We start from the raw sequence: 27,656 nt of genomic DNA on the forward strand, positions 1-27,656 counted from the left end.
CTTTCTAAAAATTAATTAAATCTGGCTAATGAGTTGATATCAGTTGATAAGTAAAAAAAGAGACATACTGGGAGAGGCTTATGAGTTGTAGTATTAAAAAACTGCCCTCCAACTTTTTGGAACTAATTCTTTTCACCCCAGAGTAGCATAGTAGCCACTCTCCAGAGATCTGATTTGTCAGTGAGATTGGGAATCAAAGTGGTAGTTAAAAAAAGCAAAGGGTAATTACTGCTGTATCTGAAATTGTTATTAAATACAGAGTTACAGTGCTCTTTACAAAGAGGCCACAAGTCATAACATCATAGAGTTAGATCTAAAAGAGATCCTGAATGCCATCAAATCCAACCCTCTCATTTTACAGATGAGGAAGCTGAGAGAAGTGATAGGACCACCAATAATTATTTAGAGCTTTATTCTTCACAATGATAAAGATTTCAGTGAGGATGATAATTTGATATTGAAAGACAAAAAAAAGGGGAAAGGGAAGGAAAACTCACCAGCAAAGTAGTATAAAGATAAGTAGTTCAATTTACATTGAACTGGAAGCTAATTCTAAAATGTAATTGCTCATGATTAGAGAAGATATAAAAAGTTCCTCTATCTTTTTCTCCACAAGACAGATATAATAATTATATCAGAGATGGGACTAATAAGACTTGGTAATAGATATATTATGAGGGATAAAAAAATAATAAATCAAGATGATGTCTCTGTAGTTGTAAAACTAAGCTAATGGTATCCTCAATGGCTGAGCATAGTTTAGCACAGTGGGCAAAGCACAGTTTAGAAATAAAGCAGAGTTCCTGGGGTGGAAATTACCTTGAGGAAGATTCTTAAAGAGAAATGAAAGATGTCACTACAAAGTAAATTATTATTATGAGACTGATAAGGGTATAAGCATGAGAAATCCTTGAGAGGAGGTATGAAAATGGATTCTACTTACTTATCTGGAACTTTACTCAGACCAATAATATAAATGAAAGAAATACTACAGAGTTTTCAGAATGCTACTAAATGTCATTTTTTCCTTTAAAATTTGGGGGAGGGGAGATACTTCCAGGGGTGGAGCTAAAATGGCAGAGTGAAGCCAGGAAGCTGCTCAAATTCTCCCAGTTTCCCTCAAAAATCACATGAAACTAAGCCTCTGAATAGAGTCTGATAGAAAGAAATCATTTTCTAGTTCAAAAAAAACTGGAAAAACTTCAAGAAAAGTCAGTCTCACTAAGGTAAATTCATCTCAGCTCAAACATATTCTGGGAAAGCTGGTAAGAGGGTCTTAATCACAGCAAATCAGCAACTAAGACCTTTAGTCCTGGTTCAGTAGAGGAATAGATCAATGGAGCAGCTTCCAGTTCCAGCTCAGAAGGCAAACTTTGGGAAACTAAGCTGTTTCCTTAAAAGAGCAGGCAAAGCTATCCTCTGCAAACACAAGAGGTCCCTATGTTTTATTATCTTATTATTTATTTTTAATAATTTGAATTGAAAGCCAAAGCTCAGAGCTGCATAGGAAACTTGGATCAGCATCCTCTTTACTCCAGAAGCAGAGCTCAGCCATAATTTTTTTAAAAGAGGAAATATCAAAAGAAAATGCACAACAAAACAGAAAAGGACCTTGACCATAGAAAGCTACTATAAAGACAAGGAAGGCCAAAACATCATCAGACAAGGACAAAATGTCTACAGAAGAAAGAGTGATATGAATTGGCCACAAGCCAAAAGATGCTTCTTAGAAGTACTCATAAAAGACCTGAGCAAAATTTTGACTCTAAAACTTAATCATTCAGTTGGGTATAGAAATTTATCTAATGCTATAAAGAAGTAGGAGGAGAAAAAGGAAAGAAAGGAGAGGGGCTGGATTGAAGGGAGACACTAGGGAAAAAAGGTAAGAGAAGGTGGGAGGGTGATAGAAGATAAAGTAATGGGTGAAGTAGGTCAATAAAAAAAAATACTAAGAACAGGATGGAAAAGGATATATGGAGGAAAAAATAAGATGGAGGGAAATACAGAGCTTATAATCAAACTATGAATGGGAATGGGATGAATTCTCCCATAAAACAGAACTGAATAGCAGAGTGGATTAATGTGTGTCAACTGTGTTTCTTGTATTCAACATATTGTAGGATTCTGTTTTTTAATCCACTGTGGGGGCCTCAAGTTTCTCTCTCACAATTTGACAAATCTACCCACAGAAGGAAACTAGAAAGAAACTAGAAAGTTAATAGGATCCTAGAAAACCTAGAAATATTATATCTCTGGAGAAAATTGAGTAGATATAGAAAGAATTACATCTTTTTCTCTGCAGTACATGGCACCTCACAAAAACTGATCATGTATTAGGGCATAAAAATCTCACAATCAAATGCAGAAAAGCAAAAATAGTAAATGCTTCCTTTTGAGACCACAATGCAATAAAGAGTCAGGGAAAGATAGACTAAAAACCAACTAGAAATTAAATAATCTAATTTTTAAAAATGAATGGGTCAAACAACAAATAACAGAAACAATCCATAATTTCATCCAAGAGAATGACAAAATGAGACAACATACCAAAACCTATGAGATGCAGCCAAAGCAGTTCTTAGGAGAAAATTTATATCTCTAAATAGTTACATAAATAAAATAGAGAAAGAAGCAATCAATTGGGCATGTAACTAAAAAAGCTAGAAAAAGAGCAAATTAAAAAACCCCAATTAAATGTCAAATCAGAAATTCTGAAACTCAAAAAAAAGATTAATAAAACTGAAAAAAAGAAAACTATTAAACTAATTAATAAAACTAAGAGTTGGTTTTATGAAAACAACAAAATAGATAAACTTTTGGTTAATTTGATTAGAAAAAAGAAAGAAAAAAAAGCAGATCATCAGCATCAAAAATAAAAAGGATCAACTTACCACCAATGAAATAGAAATTAAAGCAATAATTAGGATCTATTTTGCCCAACACTATGGCAGCAAATATAAGAATCTAATTGAAATGGATAAATATTTACAAAAAATATAAATTGCTCAGATTAACAGAAGAGGAAATAAATTACTTAAATAGTCCCATCTTAGAAAAAGAAATTGAACAAGCCATTAATGAAGTCCCTAATTAAAAAAAAAATCTCCAAAACCAGATGGATGCACATCTATTTGGTAAATTCTACCAAACAGTTAAAGAACATTTCATTACAATACTATTGAAACTATTTGCAAAAATAGCTAAAGAAGGAGTCTTGCCAAATTCCTTCTATGACACAAATATGGTAGTAATACCTAAACCAAGAAGAGCCAAAACAGAGAAAGAAAATTATAGCCCAATCTCTCTAACGAATATTGATGTAAAATTTTTAAATAAAATATTAGTAAAGAGATTACAGCAATTTATCAGCAGGATAATATACTATGACCAAGTGGAATTTATACCAGAAATGCTGGGCTGGTTCAATATCAGAAAAAATATTACCGTAATTGACCATATCAATAGCAAAACTAATAGAAGTCATATGATAATCTCAATAGGTGCAGAAAAAGCTTTTGACAAAAAAAAAAAATTAACACCCATTACTATTAAAAACACTAGAGAGCATAAGAATAATGGGAACTTTCCTTTAAATAATAAGTGGTACCTATTTAAAACCAACATCAAGCATTAGTTGTAATGGAGAGAAGCTGGATGTATTCCTAATAAGATAGGGGTGAAACAAGGATGCCCATTATCACCACTATTATTCAACATTATACTGGAAGTGTTGGCTTTGGACTAAGAAAATAAAAAGAAATTAAAGGAATTAGAATAGGAAATGAGGAAATAAAACTATCTCTCTTTACAAATAATATGATATACTTAGAAAAACCTAGAAAATAATCCAAAAACTTGCTGGAAACAGTTCATAGTTTAGCAAAGTTTCAAGATATAAAATAAAACCACATAAATAATCATCATTTTTATATATCACTGACAAAGCCCATTAGCAAGAGATAGAAAGATAAATTCCATTTCAAATAACTTTAGACAAAATAAAATATTTGGGTGTCTACTTGCCAAGACAAATCCAAAAACTATATGAGTACAATTACAATACATTTCACATACAAATAAAATTAGATCTAAACAACTGGACAAATATTAATTGCTCATGAATAGGCTAAGCTAAAATAATAAAAATGACAATTCTGCCTAAATTGATCTATCTATTTAGTGCCATACCAATCAAACTGCCCAAAAAAATTGTTTTATCAAACTAGAAAAAATAATAAAATTCATCTGGAAGAACAAAAGTTCAAGAATATCAAGAGAATTACTGAAAATAAATATGAAGGATGGTGGCCTAGCAGTGCCTAACCTAAAACTATACAGAGCAATACTCATCAAAACCATTTGGTACTGGCTAAGAAATAGACTGGTAGATCAATGGAATAGATTAGAGATACATGACACAATAATCAAGGCCTACAGTAATCTATTATTTGATAAACCATCAGACTCCAACTTCTGAAATAAGAACTTACTATTTGACAAAAATTGCTGAAAAACTGGAAAATATGTCAGAAACTTGGCATATGCCTATATCTCATACATATACCAAATTAAGGCCAAAATGGATACATGATTTGGGCATAAAGGATGATACCATAAACAAATTAGGAGCAAGGGATAATTTACCTATCAGATCTTTGGAAAAGGGAGGAATTTATGACCAAAGAAGAAATAGAGAACATTATGAAAGGCAAAGTGGACAACTCTGATTACATTAAATTAAAAAGGATTTGCACAAATAAAACCAGCAGAAATAAAATTAAAAGGGAAATACAACTCTGGGAAAAAATCTTTACAGCCAGTGTTTCTGATAAAGGTCTCATTTCTAAAATATATAATCATTTCCCAACTGATAAAGAGTCAATGTATATGAACAGACAACTTTCAGATGACAAAATTAAAGCCAGTTTTAGTCATATGAAAAACTGCTCTACATCACTATTGGCTAGAGAAATGCAAATTAAAACAATTCGGAGGTACCACTTCACACCTCTCAGATTGGCTAAAATGACAAGAAAAGATAATGACAAATGTTGGAGGGGATATGAGAAAACTGGAACACTAATGCATTAGTGGATCTATGAAATGATTCAACCATTCTAGATCATGGACAACAATTTAGAAGCTATCAAACTGTGCATTCCTTTTGACCCAGCAGTGCCATTACTGGGTCTGTATCCCAAGGAAATAATAAAGGAGGGGGAAGGACTCACATGTGCAAAAATGTTTGTGGTAACAAAGAATCGGAAAATGAGTAGATGCCATTGGGCAATTGGGAAATAGCTGAATAAGCTTGGTATATGAAGGTAATGGAATATTATTCTTCTAGAAAAAATGATGAACAAGCTGATTTTAGAAAGACCTAGAAAGATTTACATGAACTGATGCTGAGCAAAACAAGCAGAACCAGGAATACATTGTTCACAATAACAGCAAGAATGTGTGATGATTAACTCTGAAAGACTTGTTTCTTCTCAGTGGTTCAGTGATTCAAAGCAATCCCAAAAGACTTTGGGATTGGGAAAATGCCATCTGTATCCAGAAAAAGAAGTAGGGAGTTTGAATGTAAAGCAATACATACTATATTCACTTCTTTTTTCTGTGTGTTTTTTCTCTCCCATGGTTTTTCCCTTTTATTCTGATTTTTCTCTCTCGATATGATTCACAAACAATTTGCATTAAATTAATGTTTTAAAAAAGAAATAAAGCATAGGTAGATGTGAAATTACAAAAAAAGAAAAAATTCTAGTAATTTGAAAGTTTTTTTAAATTAATTTTCTTTCCAAAGCTTGTATGGCACAGAGACAAAATAATGGATGATTTACCTATTTTTGTGGATTTTTTGGATGTAAACAAACCTCACAAAAGAAGGATCTATCAGAACTGTAATAACTACAAAAAACTTGCAGACGTACTTTCTGAATTCCAGTTATCATTGGGCTCAAGTGGTTTTGAGGTAATGAAATGTTACATAATCTGTTGCCAATACCTACTGCCTCAAAATTTTAAGGAGCTCTTCAAACATATTGGACAAGAGAGAGGACTCCACAACTTGGGTTTCAAACTAAGCTTCTATAAGATAAAGCTTTGTATTATTTTACCCCTCAGGTAAGCTTTGTATTATTTTACCCTTCAGGTAAGATATGATTTCCAATATGATAAATTCAAGTTTTAGCAACAGAGCTGTAAGGGGTAACATTCATAGAAAGGAACAGGTGAAGAAGAGTTGAGAAAGTAATGTCAGATGGAAATTACACAGAAAGAAAGAGAGAATAGGGAAAGGATTCCTAGGGCTGAAAGTTTCTTCAAAGGCCAAGTAGTTCAAAGTCAATGAAGGTTTCCTGGAGAGGGATGCCTCATAGGGAAAAAGGAGAAAAGAACAGCAGCTACAGGTCTGTTCTGGATTTTCTTTTCCTGCTTCTGAGTATCAAGTAGGTGATGATCAGTCAACAAAGGAAAGTAGAATAAGGGCAAGCTACTCCAGAGACCAGACCCTGAAAGCAAGAAAACTATAGCTGTTACTACTCATCTTGCTTTTGCTTTCTTCCTCTTGAGCTTTGTTTTTTCCCTTAATCAGAGAGGCAGCAATAGTAGCCAGTTGTATAGATAGTCTAGCATTTATTATGAATTATTCATGTTTTCTCCTTCAAATTAAAATTTACACCATTTTGAAGACATAATTCTTAAAATTCTTTCTTTCATTCCTTTCTCTCACCACAAATTGAATTAGACATTTCCCCTTTCTGGTACCATTGTGTTTATTCTTTCCATTTCTTTTCCTAGCTTTCAAATTCAATGGTGTTCTTCAAGGAAGCCACAGAACATGTTTGCAGAGCTTCAAGAATTCTTCGACAATCAGGGAGCCACATGTTGTTGGTAAGAAAAGAAAATTTAGAAATAAATATTTAAAGTTCCCAAGTTGTGTACAACTTGAGAAATCCAGTAAAAATCATTTTCCTTCAGAATGTTTCCTTAGCACTGGCCACTAAAAAGCATAATACTTGAAAGTTGATGAACTTTAGCACAAAAAGATTTCTTGGATGTAAGTTGTAAATCCGGAAAACAGAATAATAGTTTTCTAACATTTCATATTAGACACCTTCAATGTCTAAAATAATACCAAGTAGATTGTGTGCGGGTAGATTGTGTGGGCTCAGAAGTGTGTGTATAGGATGGATCTGGCACCACCTACTGGTCTTTTACATTTGCTTGCTTTTATCATCAACATATATAATCTGCTTTGAAAAAAAAAAATTCACTTATTGGCTTAAATAGCTTTACGCTAATGTTCCTTAAATTATAAACTTTAATTAAAAAATTATTTAGATCCTAGAAGTTGAGAGTTAAACATCTAGAGAAACCCCATAATACAAATAAAGGATAAAAAATTAGAATAAGACATAGAAATAAACTTGTCATTGAAACTTTGCTAGCCAGAGCATTGAAACAAATTATTAGGGGTATTAAACCATTAAGTATTTCTCTCCCTTTACAAATGTTATTACCAGTAGAATCCAACTTGTAATGTTTGAGCTAGCTTTCTGTCATAGATCCAGTCTTCTCCAGCAGTCTGACAGTCTCAACCAGTCTCCTCCCACTTTGACTTTGTCTCCAGTTTAAATACCTTATTACAATTACATCATTACAGTATACTGAGTATGTGTGAACTAGAGAACCATTACATCACCATACTAAGTACTAAATATATATACACACACACATGAATTTTTTTTTATTTTATATTCCAATTATGTGATGAGATTGGGGGGGGGGGTGTTACAGTGTTTTTATCCTACTCCTCTGGAGGCACTCTACAGCTTCTTTATTCAATGACATTCCTAAAATGTGACATCTAAAGTTGAACATAAAACTCCAGATATAGTCTTTGTATCTAGTAAGAGTCCCTAGTATAAACAATAGCTATCCCAGTTAGATAAGTAATTGTGATGAAACTAATTACCTGATATTTGATAGGAAATTTAAAATATATTTTGTCATATTTGACACAATGAGGACACTAAAAATATTATTTCTACATGTGAATATACATATATGCACTTGAAAAATCACATGAATGGCTAAAAATATTTTTCATATCAAGTATTTAGTAAATCTAACTCTCATCTTGGAGGAGTTAATCAAAAGAATTCTGTAGACACATCTCAACATATAAATCATCAATAGAAGATTGATATTAATCAATATCCTAAATTGATAGAAATTTCAAGGGAGGAAGGGGTTTTTAAGGGAAGGGAGCAATAAGTTAGGAAAATGGATTTATGAGAAAAGCATTTGGATTTCTGGACTATAGAGTAAATATATATCATTATATATATTTAGAGAGAGAGAAAAGAGAGGTGGGGAAGAGGGGGGAGGAGAACAACTAAAATTAACTTACCTGAAATTTTGCAAATGTGATGACTTTCCAGCTCATGTTCAAATTTGATGAAAGGTTCTCAAGTTGCTTTCTCAAAGGGCTAAAAAAAAAAAAAAGAAAGAAAGAAAGAAAGAAAGAAAGAAAGAAAGAAAGAAAGAAAGAAAGAAAGAAAGAAAGAAAGAAAGAAAGAAAGAAAAAGTATGATGTGGAAAATATGAGAAAATTATTTTATAGACCTTGGACAGAGATAAGGACCAGCCCCATTATTTCACTAGGACAGGGAATTCTCTGGTGAAGAAACTCCCTTTACCAATGTACATCGACACCTTCTCTGCAAGTTAAAATCTTAGAGAGTTTCCTGAGGGGGAGCACTGAGGAGCTATGTGATTTGCCCTAGATCCCATAGCCAGTTACATATCATAGGCAAGACTGGAACACAGATCTTCCTGCTGCAAATCAATTTTCTATTGTCTACAAGACAAGACTATTTTAAAGCAGAGAAGAGCTATCCAAAATCTAAGCTATATTCACTCTTTACCTTTACTATAAACAAACAAAATTTTTTGATGAAAGATTTCTCAAAACATCTGTTTGTTTCATAATTTGTTTTCTCCCATAAAGATTGGAATAGAAGGATGTGGAAAAGAAACATGTGCCACTGTTGCCTCTTATTTGGGAGAGTGTAAACTCAACAGATTAGCTACAGCTCGTACTTATGGTCACCTGGAATTCAGAGAAGACTTAAAACAAGTCTTTCTACAAACAGGATTAGAAGGAAGACCTACAGTTTTGCTTATCATTGATCTACATCTAACTCAGGTAAGAAGCTTTTGTTATGGATCATTGTTTTTAAAGACTGACATATTAAATATATGTTGCAAAAAAGTGATAGACATAAAACTGTTTTTGTTTTCTTAGCATTCCAATTCTTTTAAAGATATTTGGAAAGGCAATCTGAACTATTTGACTCAATTCCCTCTTAAAGTTAGAATATCTAATTGATGCTCTATTTACTTAGTTTTCCTAGATATCATCTATTTTAAGTCAAAATATTTAATTTTACTTTGCTCATTGCCTAAACCTATTTTCAGTAGTAAATTAAACATTTGAAAGGATGAATTCTTTTTATCTTTTTATAGAATGGCACATAGGGCCATACCACTGTTTTCCTGATTCCCTGTGCTCACAACTTGGAGTTAAAATTTCTTTGACTTTAGTTTCATCTTCCCAATATAGCCAATCACCCTGTCCTCCTGATTCTTTGTTGACAATGTGGCCCGGATTTTCAATTTCTAGTCATTATTCTAATCTATATTCTCATTCTCCTGTTGTTAAATATTATTGAATCTCCTTTATAATTTGTAATTCTTAATATAGCTTATGAGTAAGCTTGTGAATTTCAGGTAACGTAGTTAGTTTCAACATGAATGTTCCTCATAGTCTTCTAGAGCTGAATGTCACCTTGGCACAGAATCACAGAATTTGAGAGTGATAAGGGATGTTAGTGGCCATTTAATCTAGACTATAAACAGAATTTCTGCTGTTACACAACTAAAAAGTGATCATCAAACTCTTGCTTGAAGACCTTGATTGAGAGAAAAGTTAATACCTCGCAGATTAAATTACTCTACTTTAGGTTATCTGTAAATGTTAGGAAACCTTTTTCTTTTTTTTTTAATTATAACTTTTTTATTGACAGAGCCCATGCCTGGGAAATTTTTTTACATTATCCCTTGCACTCACTTCTGTTCCGACTTTTCCCCTCCCTCCCTTCACTCCCTCCCCCCAGATAGCAAGCAGAGGAAACCTTTTTCTTACACGAAGGCTAAATTTGTTTCTTTATAAATTCACTGCCATGCTCTTTTTGTAGTGGCAAGGAACTGGAAATTGAGTGAATGCCCATTGGTTGGGGAATGGCTGAATGAGTTATGGTATATGAATGTTATGGAATATTATTGTTCTATAAGAAATGATCAGCAGGATGATTTTAGAAAGTCCTGGAGAGCCTGCATTTTTTATTTCCTTCATAGGCTAATTGTACACTATTTCAAAGTCTGATTCTTTTTGTACAGCAAAATAACTGTTTGGACATGTATATGTATATTGTATTTAATTTATACTTTAACATATTTAACATGTATTGGTCAAGTTGCCATCTGGAGTAGGGGATAGGGGGAAGGAGGGGAAAAATTGGAACAAAAGGGTTGGCAATTCTCAATGCTGTAAAATTACCCATGCATATAACTTGTAAATAAAAAGCTATAATAAAAAAAAAAAAGAAAGAAAATCCTGGAGAGATTTATAGGAACTGATGCTAAGTGAAGTGAATAGAATCAAGACAGTATTGTACATGGCAAAATAAGATTGTGATGGTCAACTCTTATAGACATGGCTCTTTTCAATAATGAAGTGATTGAGGCCAACCACAATAGACTTGTGATGGAGAAAGCAATATGACTCCAAAAAGAGGACTGTGGGGATTGAATATGGATCAAAACACGATATTTTCACTTCCCTTCAGGAAGGAAGGAAAAGAAGGAAGAAAAGAGGAAGGAAGGGAGGCAGGGAAGAAAAGAGGGAGGAAGGAAGCAAGGAAAGAAGGAAGGAAGGAAGGAATGGAGGGAGGGAGGGAAGGAAGGAAAGAAGGAGGGGATGGAGAGGGAAGGAGGAAGGAAAGGAAGAAAAGAATTCACTGCCACTGCTTCTGTCCTCCAGAAACACATAGAAGAAATAATTCTTCCATATGATAGCCCTTCATGTACTTTAACATAGCATCATGCCTTACCCTAAGCTTTCTCTTCTCCAGTTTGAATATATTCAAATCTTTCTCAACTCATCTGCAACTTAAGAACACCCTTCCTAAATTATGGTACCAACAATTGAACTCAATAATCCATGTGGACTAACCAGGATTAAGTATAACATAATAATCTCCTGCATATTCATGAAGGTTATGATTTTCTGAATTACTTTCTAAGATCATATCTTTTTTCAGTGTTATATCTTACTGTTCACTCATATTGAGCTTACAATCCACTCAAATCACCATTTAAAAAAATAATCTCTGCTTATTGTGCTTATATTTTAATTTTTAATAGTGTTTTTTGTCCAGTTACATGCCAAGAAAAATATTGGCATTCATTTTTTTTCTGAGGCAATTGGAGTTAAGTGACTTGCCCAGGCTCACACAGCTAGATGTATTAAGTGGTTCAGGCTAAATTTGAACCCTGGTTCTCTTACTTTTAGGCCAGTGCTCCATCCATTGTGCCATCTAGCTATTCCTGGCAGTCATTTTTTTAAAAATATTTTAAGTTTCTAATTTTTCTCTCTTCCTCCTTCTCCCCTCTCAATATACATGTGCTATCATATAAAATATATTTATATGTTGAACACAGTTATGAAATAAGAAACAGATCAAAAAAGGGGAAAAAACACAAGAATAAGATAGGTAGGGGAAAAAAAACATTTTTATCTGTATTCAGATTTTATCAGTTCTTTATATTTTCCTTCATGAATCCTTTATATTTGTTTTGAATTATTGTGTTGCTGAGAAGAGTTATGTCTTACACCTTATACTTAAGCCCATGTGTGTTTTCATTCATCCCTATTCAATTTCATTTTGTTAGATTCACTCCAGCATATCACAAATCAATTAACATTTATTAAATATTTACTCTTTGCCAAATACTTTGCTAAGAACTAAAAATACAAATAAAAACAGAAAGACAGTTCTGCCCTCAAGGACTTTCTCATAGGGAAGACCACACATAAAAGAAAGCTGAAAAGCAGAAGGAGGGATCTATACAGAAACATAGTAGAGAAAGTCTAGAGAGTAAGGATAGAATCTGAAAAAAGAATGAAGACAAAGTTGTTTTGGGCACTTTCCATAAGATTCTGAAAGGAATGAAACAGAAGAAAAGACTAAAGGGGTAAAACAAAATTCCAGAGTAAGACAGGGACAGAGTCAACTTGTATGTTGGAGAAACTACAGAGGCAGAGTGAACTTCCAGACTAACGTTGGCATGGTGGAGAACGTCTAAAGAGTCAAGGAAAGAGCCTAGAAAGGAAGGGAGACATGGCTAACTTGGATACTTTCCTCAAAAGGAGGATTTGGGGAGAAACCAATCCTTTCAAAGAGAGGGCTACAGGGATGGAATGAGCTTTGACAGTGAGAAGTGTAGGAACAAAGTGAACTTCCGAGATGAAAAGATCAAAAAAGAAGGATGAATTTTCAGGTGGAGTAGACTACTGAAAGATAAATTACAGAGAATTAGGAGTAGACTCCAAAGAAAAATGAGGAGTCCAATGCTCTCCCTTGTCAAGATATAATTTTGGATAGGGACTGTCATCTAGTATGCTACTAATTTTAAAGTTTCAGAAGCACCTGTTCAGAAAATGGCATAGATTTAGATGACTATTAAGTACCTTCCAATTATGAGATTCTATTATTTTTCAATATCTTTTGTTGAGAGATTTATCATAAAATCTGCCTAAGAAATCTTATTTAAAAAGTTCTTTTTCTAAGTTTGTAGAACTGAAATATGGTGGGTCTGAAAGTAATAAAAGTCCTTAAAAGCTTAAATTTGTTATCAATAAAAATGGTATTTGACTAATTTGACTAACTAATTTTGCCTTTTTTTCATTTATTCATAATATTTTTCTGACCTAATATATGGTCCATTTTTATGAAAGTTCAATGTGGTGCTAAGAAATTTTTAGTAGTCCCCAATTAGATGCTATAAATATTTTGACTTAATTTCTACAGCAATTTGTTCAGTTCCATATTTTCCCTTTTTTTCTTTCTGTTAGATTTATAAAAAAACTAAGAGATTGATTTTGAAGTCTCCTGTTCCTAATGTGTCACTATCTACATCTTATTGTATCTCAATTAATGTTTCCTTTCTGAATTTGGACAGTAAGGCATTTGAAGTATATAAATAAGTTTGTTAGTGATATGAGTTTGTTGTCTGTGACTCCTTTCAAAATAATCTAGTTTCCTTGTTTACCTACTTTAATTTTTTGAATGTTTGTTTTTGCCTAGTCAGCATAATTGCGACTGCTTTTTTTTTTTTTTTACTGTATTTGATGCATAGAAGTTTTTCCATTCCCTTAATCTTATTTTGTGTATATCTTTGGGTTTTTTATATGTGTTTCTTGTAAGCAACAGATTGTAGAGTTTTATTCTCTTATCCAATCTGTTACTCTTTTTTCTGTCTCATTGAACTGTTTAATTTATTGAGATTTAAAGTTAAGAGAATTATCCTTATATTTTCCTACTTTTATTGCTAATATTGTTTTTTTTTCAAATTATTACTTTCCCTCTTCTGCTGTAAACACAGTACTATATTCCTTCAGTCACTTTAGCTTAGTCTTTTTAAAGGTGGCCCTATTTTCCAATATTTTTCTTCCTCTCACCCCCAATGTCCTCTTCCCATTAGTTAATCCTTTTTCTTTGGGGTTTTACTTTTAAGTTACTTTTTTCTTGCTTTCATTTTTTTTTTTTTACTAAATTCCTCCCTCTTCTCTCTTAGTTAAATAGATTCCCCTTTCTCCTACTCCCCTTCAACTAGTTCTATTCATTAAATGGATTTTTTATTTCATTTTTATATCCCTTTCCAAAAAGGGTTTTCTTTTATTATCACTCACTCTTTCTGTCTACTTTAGATCCTCATTCTCTGATTCATGACCCCTATTTTTATTCCATCTTTATTGTCTATGTTTCTCATGGAATCAAAACTTCAATATATTTGTTCTGGTTTCTTTCATCTAGACAGTTTCTACCATGGCCTTGTAAAGAATTCCCTTTTCCATTGTGCCTCACTCCAGTACAAGGGCAATTCCTACAACTGACAGAGAAGACACTGCCCCATTGTAGGACCCTTCCACCAACATGTTCTTGGTTATTTAAGCTAACAAACAAACGAAAAATATTGATTCACTTTTAGGCAGGGTATCTAGATTTTGTCCTTATTATCTCAGGTCTACTTCTTTTTTTTTCTTTTTTTTAAATAACTTTTTATTGACAGAACCCATGCCTGGGTAATTTTTTACATTATCCCTTGCACTCACTTCTGTTCCGATTTTTCCCCTCCCTCCCTCTACCCCGTCCCCCAGATGGCAAGCAGTCCTTTACATGTTAAATAGGTTACAGTATATCCTTGATACAATATATGTGTGCAGAACCGAACAGTTCTCTTGTTGCACAGGGAAAATTGGATTCAGAAGGTAAAAATAACCCGGGAAGAAAAACAAAAATGCAAGCAGTTTACATTCATTTCCCAGTGTTCGTTCTTTGAGTGTAGCTGCTTCTGTCCATCCTTGATCAATTGAAACTGAGTTAGATCTCTTTGTTGAAGAAATCCACTTCCATCAGAATACATCCTCATACAGTATCGATGTTGAGGTATATAATGATCTCCTGGTTCTGCTCATTTCACTTAGCATCAGCATTAGCAAACCTCTCTGTATTCATCCTGCTGGTCATTCCTTACAGAACAATAATATTCATATACCACAATTTACTCAACCATTCTCCAATTGATGGGCATCCATTCATTTTCCAGTTTCTAGTTGCTACAAACAGGGCTGCCACAAACATTTTGGCATATACAGGTCCCTTTCCCTTCTTTAGTATCTCTTTGGGGTATAAGCCCAGTAGAAACACTGCTGGATCAAAGGGTATGCACAGTTTAATAACTTTTTGAGCATAATTCCAGATTGCTCTCCAGAATGGCTGGATGTGTTCACAATTCCACCAACAATGTATCAGTGTTCCTGTTTTCCCACATCCCCTCCAACATTCTACATTATCTTTCCCTGTCATTCTAGCCAATCAGACAGATGTGTAGTGGTATCTCAGAGTTGTCTTAATTTGCATTTCCCTAATTAATAATGATTTGGAGCATATTTTCATCTGGCTAGAAATAGTTTTAATTTCTTCATCTGAGAATTGTCTGTTCGTATCCTTTGACCATTTATCAATTGGAGAATGGCTTAATTTCTTATAAATTAGAGTCAATTCTCTATATATTTTGGAAATGAGGCCTTTATCAGAATGTTTGACTGTAAAAATGTTTTCCCAGTCTATTGTTTCCCTTCTAATCTTGTCTGCATTAGTTTTGTTTGTACAAAAACTTTTCAATTTGATATAATCAAAATTTTCTATTTTGTGGTCAATAATGATCTCTAGTTCTTCTTTGGTCATAAATTCCTCCCTCTTCCACAGGTCTGAGAGGTAAACTATCCTATGTTTTCTAATTTATTTATAATCTCATTCTTTATGCCTAGATCGTGAACCCATTTTGACCTTATCTTGGTGTCCGGTGTTAAGTGTGGGTCAATGCCTAGTTTCTGCCATACTCATTTCCAATTTTCCCAGCAACTTTTGTCAAATAATGCATTCTTATCCCCAAAACTGGGGTCGTTGGGTTTGTCAAACACTAGATTATTAAAGTTATTGGCTGTTTTGTCCTTTGAACCCCACCTATTCCACTGATCAATTAGTCTATTTCTTAGCCAATACCAGATGGTTATAGTAACCGCTGCTTTATAATATAATTTTAGATCTGGTACAGCTAGGCCATCTTCATTTGATTTTTTTTTCAGCATATTTTCTTTTAATATTATTGTCTTGAATCTCTTCTTTTAGAATGTTCTTCATTTCTGTGTATTTGCATTTCTAATCTATTGTTCTTTCTCTGGTTTCTTTGGTGAGACTTGCCATTGCAGAGTCTAATTTTCTGTCTAGCCCATTATTTTGCTGATTAGGACCATATATTCTATTTTCACATTCTCATTTCTCAAATCATTCAGAAAGAACATTTGGTGGTTTCATGTTCTCCTCCATAGCTCCATCTCATCAAATGTTTATTGTTTCCCCTATTTTGCAATGTTTATATATAAATACCCAAATGCATTTATTAGATCTGGAGGCCATCTTTCCTTCTGCTATTATTGTTTTCCTTATTGTTTCATTTATTTATGTTTGCGGTCTTTGAATTTTCTTCTTTCTAAGATCTTAGTAATTTCAGTCTTTCTTTTTCTTATTTTTTCCTACTACTCACTTTGTGACTCCCTATCCTGGTAGTTTTCTAATCTGGTAGTTTGCTTGAGGGCTGGGTCTTAAAACTTCTCAACCACCTCACACACTGGATAATTTATGCTTTATCACTTTAAGTCTTTTCTTCAAGCGACATTTGAGGGGACAGAATTGGCTCCAGCTAGACTCTAGGCTCTTTCCCTCTGGCTTAGTAGAGTACTGCATAGTCTCCCAAACATATATATATATATATATAGTTTCCTATCCCTCTGCCTGAATTCTCACTTCTTTGGCAGTTCAGAGAGCTGCCTGATGATAATGGAGTTGATTTCTCTAGTTTGGGTTTCAAGGGTTTGAAGGTATGGTGTGGAACACTATTTCAAGTTCAAACAAATGTCCTACTCCTTTCCCCTCTGTGCCTGGCTCTCCTGCATAGATCTTTCATAGCACAGACCATTGCCCTTCATCGTAGTGGCTATGTGGGCCTAGTAAGTCTGCCCATGGAATACTACCTCAGGTTTGGCTACCTTTCATGGCCTAAGCAAATATTCATATCCTGGAAGCAGGATCTCCAAGGCATTGGAAGAAGCAGGGAAAATGGATTATTGATTATTTCGGTCCTTTGGGTTCCAATTGCTTGAGTTAGCTAGTACAGCCTTGCTGCTATTAGTCCAAAAGTTGGAAAAGGAATGCTAAGTGAGCTCAAGAGAAATGTCAATTCATGGGTTTATTTGTGGGAGTGAGAGGGTGGGGTGGTTCTTTTGAATTCTGAGTATCCTGAGAAACAGATTATGTTTCTTTATTTTGGACATATAATTTCTGTTTGGAGAGATTTGAGGAGTTGAAGGGATTAGAAAAAATTCTAGTCCTTCATCCTCTAGATCACATGACCTATTTGACTGATTTGACTATTTAAATTATTAAATTATTAATAGGTTAATCTAAAAAATACAGTTTGCTTTCTTAGTATATCTCTGATAATTTAGTGTGCCTTAATAGAAAATATGAAGTCATTTTTTTATTTTAAAAATGTATGTTTTTACCCAAGGAGTCTGTTTTAGAAGATTTGAACTGCGTTCTCAATTCAGGAACTATGCCTGATTTATTTGAATATGAAGAATTGGATAATATAGCATCAGGTCTTAGAAATCTTGCTGAAGAAGTCAGTACTGATGACAGCCAACAAGCTTTGCTCCTGTATTTCCAAAAGGTATGAATTTGATTTTATTTTTGTCAAACTATGAACTCAGACTAAGGATGCGTATTTGAAGCCACATTCATGTTTCCATTTATTATGTTCAATTTGTGATTTTGTCCTTAAAATAAGCTTATTAAGCTAAATCAATAAAGATATTATTTTAAGGAGATCAGGAATTTAGCATCCAGAGATGTGTCCATTCTTAGCTATATGTGTGACTTTTGTCAGATTATCCCACACTCATAATATTATTTTATTTTTACCATTAGCCATTAATAATTTCCATTTAAAACATTGTGATGTTTGTCATGTGACTTTCCTATTAAACAGCCTTAAATAATTCCTTTTTTGCTCCCACATCAAGATTAAATGCTTTGTCTGCCTTTTTGAAGCTCATCACAATCTGACCCAACTTTACTTATTCAAATCTATTCCCTTATATTCTCCCATTTTCTTTTCTTGGCACACCCCATGCTCATCACCTCTCTAGCTTTGCTCATACTCATTTGAATTTTCTTTTTCCCCTCTGTCTACCCTGAATCTATTTATGCTTCAAGGTCTACCCTAAGACCTACTTCTTTCAAGGAATTTTTTTCTATTTTCATCCCTTATTGATATCATCTGATATTTTGTGATTAAGCACACTAGATAAAACATATAGCTCATAAAGCACTTGGAATAGTATTAGACATAGAGTAGGCTTCTTATTAAATATTTGATAATTGGTTTATTGTACATGTAATAATATATTCTACTCTACGAAAAAAAATGACTTTTCATTTGGGAAATAAAGGGGTAGCTAATAAAATGGTATCTGAGAATGGGATTAGGATAGAGTACATGCAATAAAGGTTCACAAGAAGCTTTTTTCTTTATATTCTGGACTGGCAGACCCAACAAAAGGTCAAAGTGAGATGCTTTTCAGCTCAGGACAATTTAAAAGTTTGGATAGAGAGATCTGTGACACAGAGATAGATGAATTTACACGGATGAAACATCAGTGGTAGGAATAGATAATAGTAACAGAAGTGACAGCAGCTTTGGGAATTCTCAAGTTGAAGACAGTAGCTTTGGGAATTCTCAAGTTGAAGACAGTATGGGGATCTGGCAACTACTCACAAGAGATTACAAGGGACTCCTAATCTTGAACACAGGATTTGCTGCTTGTCAAATTCATTGCTTTTAACCCACTTCTGAGTCATAATTCAAGAGTTGAGATGGAGAAAATTATCTCACATAAAAAAGGTATGCAAGGAAGACTTTATAATGGAAGGGGAAATTATGGGTTGGGTAGTGGACAGTGCTTGAACTTCACTTAGATCTAATTGGTTCCATATATACCTATCTCTGTGTATAGTCAATTGGTAACATAAATCTATCTTATTCAACTGAGAATTAGGAAAGGGGATAAGAGAAAAAGTGAATGATAAAAGAAAAGCAATGGTCAGAAGCAAAACAGACTTTAGAGAAGGGATAGGGACAAAAAGAGAGATAGAAGGATAAACAGAAGAAAGTAGAATAAAAGGAAGTACGCAGTTAGTAATACTAACTGTGAAAGAATAGGATGATCTCACCCATAAAATGGAAGCAAGTAGCAAAATAGATTAGAAACCAAAATCCATAATAAGTTTTTTAGGAGAAATATGCTTGAAACAGAGAGAGAGACAGAATTAAAATAGGGGGCTAGAACAGAATCTGTTATACATCAGCTGAACTAAAAAAAGGCAAGGGGGAACAATTGTGATCTCATACAAAGCAAAAATAAAAATAAACTTAATTCAAAGTGAGAGGCAGGATACAACATCTTGATAAAGAACACCATCGGCAGTGAAGTAATATCAGTACTAAACATATATGCATCAAATTGCATAGCATTCAAATTCTTAAAGGAACAGCTAAATTATGTAGGAGAAAATAGTAAAACTATATTAGTGGGGAACCTCAACTTTCCCCTCCCAAGTTAAATAAAGCTAACCATAAAATAGAAGTTAAAATGCTGATTAGAATCCTAGAAAAGTTAAATATCTGGAGAAAAGTTAATGGGAATAGAAAGGAGTAAACTTTGTTATCAGCTATACATGGCAGCTTCACTAAAATTGACCATGTTTTTGTGCTTAAAAACCTCACAACCAAATGCAGAAAAATATAAATAATAAATTCAATCTTTTCAAATCATAATACCACAAAAATTACATTCTAAGAGCTGCCAAGGAAATTAAATAATCTAATCTTAAAGAATGAGCAGACCAAAGAAGAAACCATAGAAACAATCAACAATTTCATTAAAAAGTAATAAGTAAACAGTAATAAGCAACATTCCAAAAGTTGTCAGATGCAGGCAAAACAGTGCTTAAAGAAAATTGCCCTGAAGATCCTCAAACAAAGGCTAGATGGTGACAATGTGAGTAAATTACAGAGAAAGGCCCTTCAGGGACAGGTTGGACAAGGTGGATACTTCCAACTCTGAAATTCAGTGATTCTAAGGTAGCCGTTCAGCTTTACATGCTATCTATCTGAGAATTCTATATCCCTTCAAAGACAGAATTGAAACAAAATTTTAGTATGTCACTTTCTTATCATGTAACTAATAATCCATTCTTTTCCATTCAAAATCAGAGAATTGCAAGAAATCTTCATATTTTTATGACTGTAAGTCCTGCAGGACCCAATTTCCGCCAGCGTTGTCGTAGATACCCAGCCTTGATTACGTGCAGCACAGTTGACTGGTATGAGAGGTGGCCCGATGAAGCTCTTTTTACTGTAGCAATGTCTCATTTAAAGCAAAAACATGGCCTGGAGATCAAAGAGGTAAAGTTTTAAAAATAACAACAACTAAACACATGTTTTAAAACAACATCCAAATATGAAGTTTTAAAACAACATCCAAATATGAAGTTTATTTGCTGGTAGTATCTGAGCGCGTTACCCTTTTCCTTAATTGTAAATCCTAGGTGGGGAGCAGTTTATCATCAACCACACCCCTAACACCTCAATATCCATTTCCTCTGTCAGCTTGCTTTCTAGATTTATCCTCCTACCTGCATTCTATCTCCACTTTCAGGGATAGAAGATAGTGATCCCAGGTTTAAATAAAAGCCTCCCTCTTCTGCATCTGTGCCTTTCTAAATAGCTCCAAGGATCAGGATGTTGTTATTTTCTATGTTGTATTCTTTTGTCAATGAGTATTAAGATATCCAAACAAATTGGAGACACAAGATAGGACTATAAAATAAGAAAAGCCATCTATGAAAACAGGTCTATTTTGTTCTTACCATACAGTAAGTTACAAAAACCTATAATGGTAAGCCTGATGGGTCACCAAGTGACATCTAAAGAAAAAGAAGAGGACTTAAGAAAATTCATTAGCAGTTGGAAACCCTTAAAAATGCACAGGGTTGCCATGCCACTTGGGCATGACACAGGACTTGGAAAACCAATAAGAGAATTACTCCCTTGAGTACTGAATAGGTTCACATTGATTACATCCATAAAATGATTTAGGTCCAAGGATAAAACTAGACTTAACTTCCCAAATTTGACAAAGCTGGACTCTCTCCTATTCCTGTATTAACCTATTTTAATAGAGTGTATCCTACCATAAAAGTTCTTCAATGCCTTGTGGTTGATAGATAATTCTGCATTCCCAAGACTTTGCCAACAAAGCATTTCCTCTGATAAAATTCAAGAAATTTCCAAGACAGGCCCATAGACGGACTGAGGTCTCTTGTCCAAAGACCAACCTAACTAAATACCAAAAAAAAAAAAAAAAAAAAACCTCACCATTAATTTGATCACCCAATGATGAATTTGACTATGACAATTTGTGAAGATTGTCAAATTTGTAAAGCACTCACAATCTGGATTAGTAATGGAAATAACTATATCTATGGAAGTTCTAAGTATGGAATTGATAGCTATATTATTTCTTCTTCCTGTTGTCATTTTGTTGTATTGGCCTGAGAATTACTACTGAGATGAAACCTATAAGCTAAGGAGAGGATAATCTGAAAGCATTGCCCCCCCAAAGAGAACCCCTAAATTTTTAGGTGATATCAATTGAAAAGAAAGGAAAAGTTGTGGTTGACATCATATCTTATTATGGACTTTTCCCTCTTTCTCCTTGCTTCCTCCCCTACCTCCACCACTCAGTACTGTAAACATCAATTTTTCTAGTTCTGTATTGAGGGTCTTCCCTTCTCAGAATGATTGATTATTTAGATTTTTTTGACTAGGTGAAAGAGGATATTTTTTGTGCCTCACTATATCCTCAATTAAATTAAGAATTGTTGAAGATCTTCATTTAAAAAGGCCAAGGTCTCTCATTACATCCAGGACCATCTCCAGTCATCCTGATCTCTATCTGGCCACTGGACCCAGATAGCTCTGGAGAGGAAAGTGAGGCAGGTGACCTTGCCCAGCCCTCTCTCACTCAAATCCAATTCACTTGCATGTCATGACATCACCTCTCTGATGTCATGTTCCTCTTTGAGAACAAAAAACAAACAACTCTATGTATCATTCTAGACCAGGGTATTGATAAACTAATTAAATAAATTAGTAATAGCTCAAATATTAAAGATTTTACAAAGTGTTCTTTTTCTGATTTCAATCACAATTGTGTGTTTTTTCCCCTAATTACAGGAATTAACACCCAAACTCTCTGACACATGTGTTCAATTCCACAGTACTATTATTAATATGAATATCAGATTTTGGAAGGAAACTAAAAGACATTATTATATCACTCCAAGTAGCTATCTGCATTTTATAGGTACCTTTACACACATCTTGAAATCAAGGAAAAGGAAAATGATGGTAAAAAGGTAAGAATTTAAAATCAAAATTAAATTAGAAATACATAAATACCCCTTTACCCTGGGACTCTTAGAGATTATGCAAGCACCCCAATTTCCTGCCATGGCAGAGAAATATAGAAGAGCTATTGTTGCATATTGGGCTTAGGATCACAGAATTAGAAATTGAGAAATTGAGAAAGAGACCAAAAAGGTTATATCATCTAACTCCCTGATTTTACAGATAAAGGAATGGTGGCCCAGAGAGTAGAAGTGATTTGCCTATGGTCACATGGCTAATCAGTTATAGAGATGAAATTTGAAGACAGGCTCATCCACCAACTCCACATCTTTCTGTTTTGTGATGCTTCCATCTCAGAGGAGATGAATTTGAAAGCTCCACCCTCCTGCAAGTGCCCCCAGCCAGCAGCGTTCCTACCTTAATGCTTCTGCACTCACTAGGTGTGCTGGTTCCCTCTCAACCAGGCCACATCTCAGAACCACAGCTGGGAATGGCATTCCTGATCAGTGGAGATTCCCTCAGTCTTCCTGGATTCAGATCCCAGGCTCCCTTCACTGTCTGGGAGGTAAAAAGTCCTATGTTTGGTCTGAGGCTCCCTCGGAACTCAGCTAGCCCCAGGGTTCCCTACTTGCTCTTTCTGCAGAGCTAGCCTAGAGATGTTTTTACTTCACACTGATTAAACCCTAGCTTTGGATCTTTATTTCAGTCTTCTGGGGTTGTTCCAGGAGAACCCTTTTTATGCCCAAGTCTTACTTGTTTTTCACAGGTCTAAATTCAACCTGAAGCACAATTTTGTTTTGTTTGTGGGGAAAATCTGAAGAGCTCAGAATTTTCTGACTTACTCTGCCATTTTCCCAGAATCCTCCCCTTGTCTGATTTTTAACATTAAATTACCTCCAATTTTGCAGTATGCTGCTTAAAGAAAAGCAGGGCTTAATTTTTAGAAATGGCAACTCGGTTACTCAGTGGTAGAACTCCAGGTCTGGAGTCAGAAAAATTCATCTTTCTGAGTACAAGTCTGGCCAGACACTTACTATCTGTGTGATCCTGGGCAAGTCACTTAGTCTTCTTTGCCTCAGTTTCCTCATCTGTAAAATGAGCTGGAGATGGAAAAGCTAGCTACTCCTAGCTAGTAGCTAGACACTCCAGTGTCTTTGCTAAGAAAACCCCAAATGGGATTATGAAGTCAGATGCAATTGAAATGACTTAAAAACAACAAAATTTTAATTCCAATATTCCCCCTACTATTCAAGTATGTATTTACTTATACACAGTAGATACAGGTACAGATAGAAAGGGAAGAAAAAGAAAGAAAGAAGGAAAGAAGGAAAAGAAGAAAGAAAAAAAACATCCCTCTCCTATATTCAAGTTGGCTTTTTTAGCACTAGATTTTAACTTTCACAAACTTTTAAAACACATGTGCCTCAGAATATACACACACATACACACAACTCCAAACCTAAATGTCTGTACTATGCCATATAGAATAAATGTGATTTTTGTACAATTACTGAGTTTTAAACAAGAAAAACTCAATTTATTTTATTAAAGGCATGGCAATGTGACTCTAATGCAAATGGGAGCTTATTTGGTATCTCTAAATAATGTTCTTAGTTAATTTTTTAAAATCCATTTTTCTCCTACCACTTTTGAAATGGAATATAGGAAAACCATTTTCTTTACTCTAGAGGAAAAAAAAAGTAACTGACATCTATATTTATATACTTTACAAAGACTACTTTTTTGATTATTTGCTTTGATTATTTGATCAACAACTCCAAAAAGTTGTCAGGGTGTTTCAATCCTAATGTTAAAGAGGAAACTGAGACTCATGGAAGCCTGATATTAACAAATAGATAATACAGAGTTATAGCCAGAATTTGGTTTTTTTTTTTGTTTTTTTTTCATAATTATAACTTTTTATTGACAGAACCCTGCCTGGGTAATTTTTTACAACATTATCCCTTGCACTCACTTCTGTTCCGATTTTTCCCCTCCCTCCCTCCACCCCTCCCCCAGATGGCAAGCAGTCCTATACCTATTAAATATTGTAGTCAGAATTTGACTCCATAACCAGTGCCCCTTCTAGGCCAGAGGTACCTTTTTATGAAAGAAAAAAAAGAGGGAAAGAGAGAGAATGAAAGAGAAAGAACCTTCTGCTAATACCCAGTTGTTGTTAAGATCACTCCTTAACCTACCCATTGGAATATCATTCTAATATTTTTCAGCTCTGGCATCCCACCTCAAAGCCAAGTAGCACTTGGAGCAAAACACAATTCTTGTAATCGAGAATATTAGGGATTGAATCCTCCCTCATATATTCACTGGCTACATGACTCTGGATAAGTCATTTCACCTTTTTTAGTCTCCATTTCCTCAGCTATAAAATGAGGTCTCTTACAGATCTAAATATATGGTCCAATATCCTTATTGATTTGATTTGATTTCTTCTCTAGGACTGAAATTAATTTCTGAATTCCTGTGTCTATTATACTATAGGATATAATATTTAACAATATTCTATCTTGTGCTACTGATTCCCATATATTAATCTCACCTTGTCAATTAATATGTCATTATGGTAGAAATCTTATACTTCTTGCATCTCCCTCAATGCCTTATGTTATAGCAAGCAATGGATAGCAAGCAATTGTCAAAGGCTCCACTTGACTTAAACAAACAGAGAATAGATCTATTTGGGAAATTTTAAGCATCAGCAAATCAAATGAAGATTTTATTTTGTGGGAGAGACTTCCCAGGATCCCTGAAACTAAAGTTCATTGTCTCAATTACCACAAATATCCTATATCTAGTTTTGTAGAATTGCACGTTTTGTACTTGGTAGTATTTTTCATTCTATATGTTATTATATTCTTTCTCCCCTGGAGATTACAAACTCCTCAGAGGCTGGAGCCATGTCTTCTGTTTCCATGGAAACACCAGCGCGCTTCTGCTACCATGCTGGGTACACAGTGGGGACTTGATAAATTCTGGTGACTGATTCTGGAGTATTTCTAAGCTGTATTTCTAATGCAAGTGGTTTAAAAATTCAGTGCTTCATTCTTCCAGTAAATAGGTCAGTCAAAGGACACACAAAAACCCCACCTTACAACTCTATGATATTTGTCTTCTTCAGGGAACGTTTTAGTAATGGCCTTGCAAAGATTCTGGAAGCATCACTGCTAGTTTCGAAAATGCATGAAGAGCTTGTCATCCTCGGTCCTCAAATAGAAAAAAAAACTAAGGTACATTTGGTTGGAAATTGATGTTAATGATGGGTTTCCTACATTTTTAAGACATCAGTTAGGAGTTTGTTTTGATAGCTTGTGATCTTTATATTATTATGAAATCAGTTCCTATCATCATTTCTCACATATATTGTCTAAAAAAAATTGTCCTGTATTAATCTTCTCAAAACACAAATGCATCTTGGTTGCTTTGATAAATTTACTAACTCTTGGAGTATTGGAAATTTTGATCTGTTTTAGATGGATTCAAAGAAAAAATATATAGTTTTAGTTTCTTTTTCTATAGGAAACAGATATCCTCATGAAAAAATTAAAGAAAGATTCAGAAGTTGTGCAGCAAGTACAGGCCCTTGTAAAAGAAGATGAAGAATTGATGACTCAGGAAGTAATAATTGTACAAGAATATGCTGAGGTAGTTTTAAATTCCATCAAAATAATTCCACACACCCATGATTTCCTTCATACTAAATTAAACAAAGCTAGGTTCCACCTCCCAAAACATGAATGTTATAAACACCTAACACTGGCCAGATCAGTTAACCTCAGTCTTCCCATCAATAAAATGAGATGTTCCCTGAGATCTCTTCTAACTCTAGAATTAATCATCACCATCATCATTATTAAAGTTAAATTTATTATTTACTTTAGAAATAAAGCAAAGTTGTAAATATATATGAGAAATTTGCAGCTTTTCATGTTCAACTCTTTCTAGTCTATTAGGTATATGGAAATATCTATTTTATCTGGTGTTAAGTTCAGAATCAAAATAATTTTTTAAGTGGATTTTGCACCAGGAATTTTTAAAAGCAAATAAAAACTTTAAAAAGTCCCTTACAACATCTCTATTGGGTAGGTTGGGATGAGTATTTTTATTTCCATTTCACAGATTAGTACACTGAAGTTCAGAGAAGTTTAATGATGTGACCCATAGCTCATGTGACCCTTTCAGATCCAAGATTTGTACTTAAGGATATTGGCCCTAAAGGAGAGAAAATTTTAAGTATTCTCAAGCAAGGAGAGGTTGTCATTTTTTTCTTCCTTCTTCCCTCCTTTCCTCCCCCTTTCCCTTCTCTCTTTCTCTCTTTCTCTCTTTCCCTCCTTTCCTTCTTTCCTTCCTTCCTTCCTTCCTCTCTTCCTCCCTCCCTTTCTCTTTCTTTCTTTTTCCTTTCCTTCTTTCTTTTTTTCTTCCTTCCTTCCTCCCTTCCTTCTTTCCTTTCTTTCTTTCTTCAAGGACTCAAATGACTTGCCCAGGGTCACACAGCTAGGAAGTATTAAATGTCTAAGGTCAAATTGAATTCAGGTCCCTGTAACTTCAGCCCTAGTGTTCTATCCACAGCACCATCTGTCTGCCCCCAAGATTGCCATTTCATAAAGTCTTTTTCAACAGGCATTTCTCATTTATATTTTGTCACTCTTAATAGAACTCTCCTGAAGGTTTTATTCAAGTTAAAGTCAGCCTTGTGACTATGTGTCACTATTTGCCATCACTTCTACCTGTATCCTGCACAACCTAGCACTACTACAATAACATAAGTGTCTTGAATGTAGGAAGGCTTAGCAAACATTTGTTAAGTTAATGAGTAGCTACTTTAAACATTTTTTAAATGATTTTCCTCTAAAAGTGTAGTTCTTGAAGGGTTAACTATTGGTTATTAGGAAACTTTGCTTCCCTCAGAAAATCTATTGTCCAGTTTCAAGCTAGTAAATATTAGAACTTTTAACCTATTTCATTACAAATGTTTTCTGCTCTAATTTTGTACTTTTTTTTTCTTTTGCTGAGGCAATTGAGGTTAAGTGACTTGCCCAGGGTCACACAGCTAGGAAGTGTTAAGTGTCTGAGGCCAAATTTGAACTCAGAAATCAGGAATCCTCCTGATTTCAGGGCTGCTGCTCTATCCACTGCACCATCTAGCTGCCCCTAATTTTATACTTTCAATGAATAAAAATTGTATCTATAGCTTT

The 27,656-nt window shown here is 34.2% G+C and overlaps 1 protein-coding gene across 1 annotated transcript in view; it reads left to right on the forward strand.

Moving 5' to 3' along the window:
• DNAH14 (dynein axonemal heavy chain 14) overlaps positions 1–27,656 on the forward strand; it is a 386,173-nt gene that overhangs the window by 260,882 nt on the left and 97,635 nt on the right. Inside the window, exons 53-60 of the mRNA XM_051996560.1 lie at positions 5,807–5,974; positions 6,802–6,894; positions 9,017–9,214; positions 17,482–17,643; positions 20,248–20,439; positions 22,273–22,454; positions 25,583–25,691; positions 25,981–26,106. Of these exons, the coding sequence (XP_051852520.1) occupies positions 5,807–5,974; positions 6,802–6,894; positions 9,017–9,214; positions 17,482–17,643; positions 20,248–20,439; positions 22,273–22,454; positions 25,583–25,691; positions 25,981–26,106 (1,230 nt within the window). The remainder of the gene's footprint in view (positions 1–5,806; positions 5,975–6,801; positions 6,895–9,016; positions 9,215–17,481; positions 17,644–20,247; positions 20,440–22,272; positions 22,455–25,582; positions 25,692–25,980; positions 26,107–27,656) is intronic.

The sequence above is a fragment of the Antechinus flavipes genome, chromosome 4 (assembly GCF_016432865.1).
Source record: "Antechinus flavipes isolate AdamAnt ecotype Samford, QLD, Australia chromosome 4, AdamAnt_v2, whole genome shotgun sequence".
Taxonomy (NCBI): domain Eukaryota; kingdom Metazoa; phylum Chordata; class Mammalia; order Dasyuromorphia; family Dasyuridae; genus Antechinus; species Antechinus flavipes.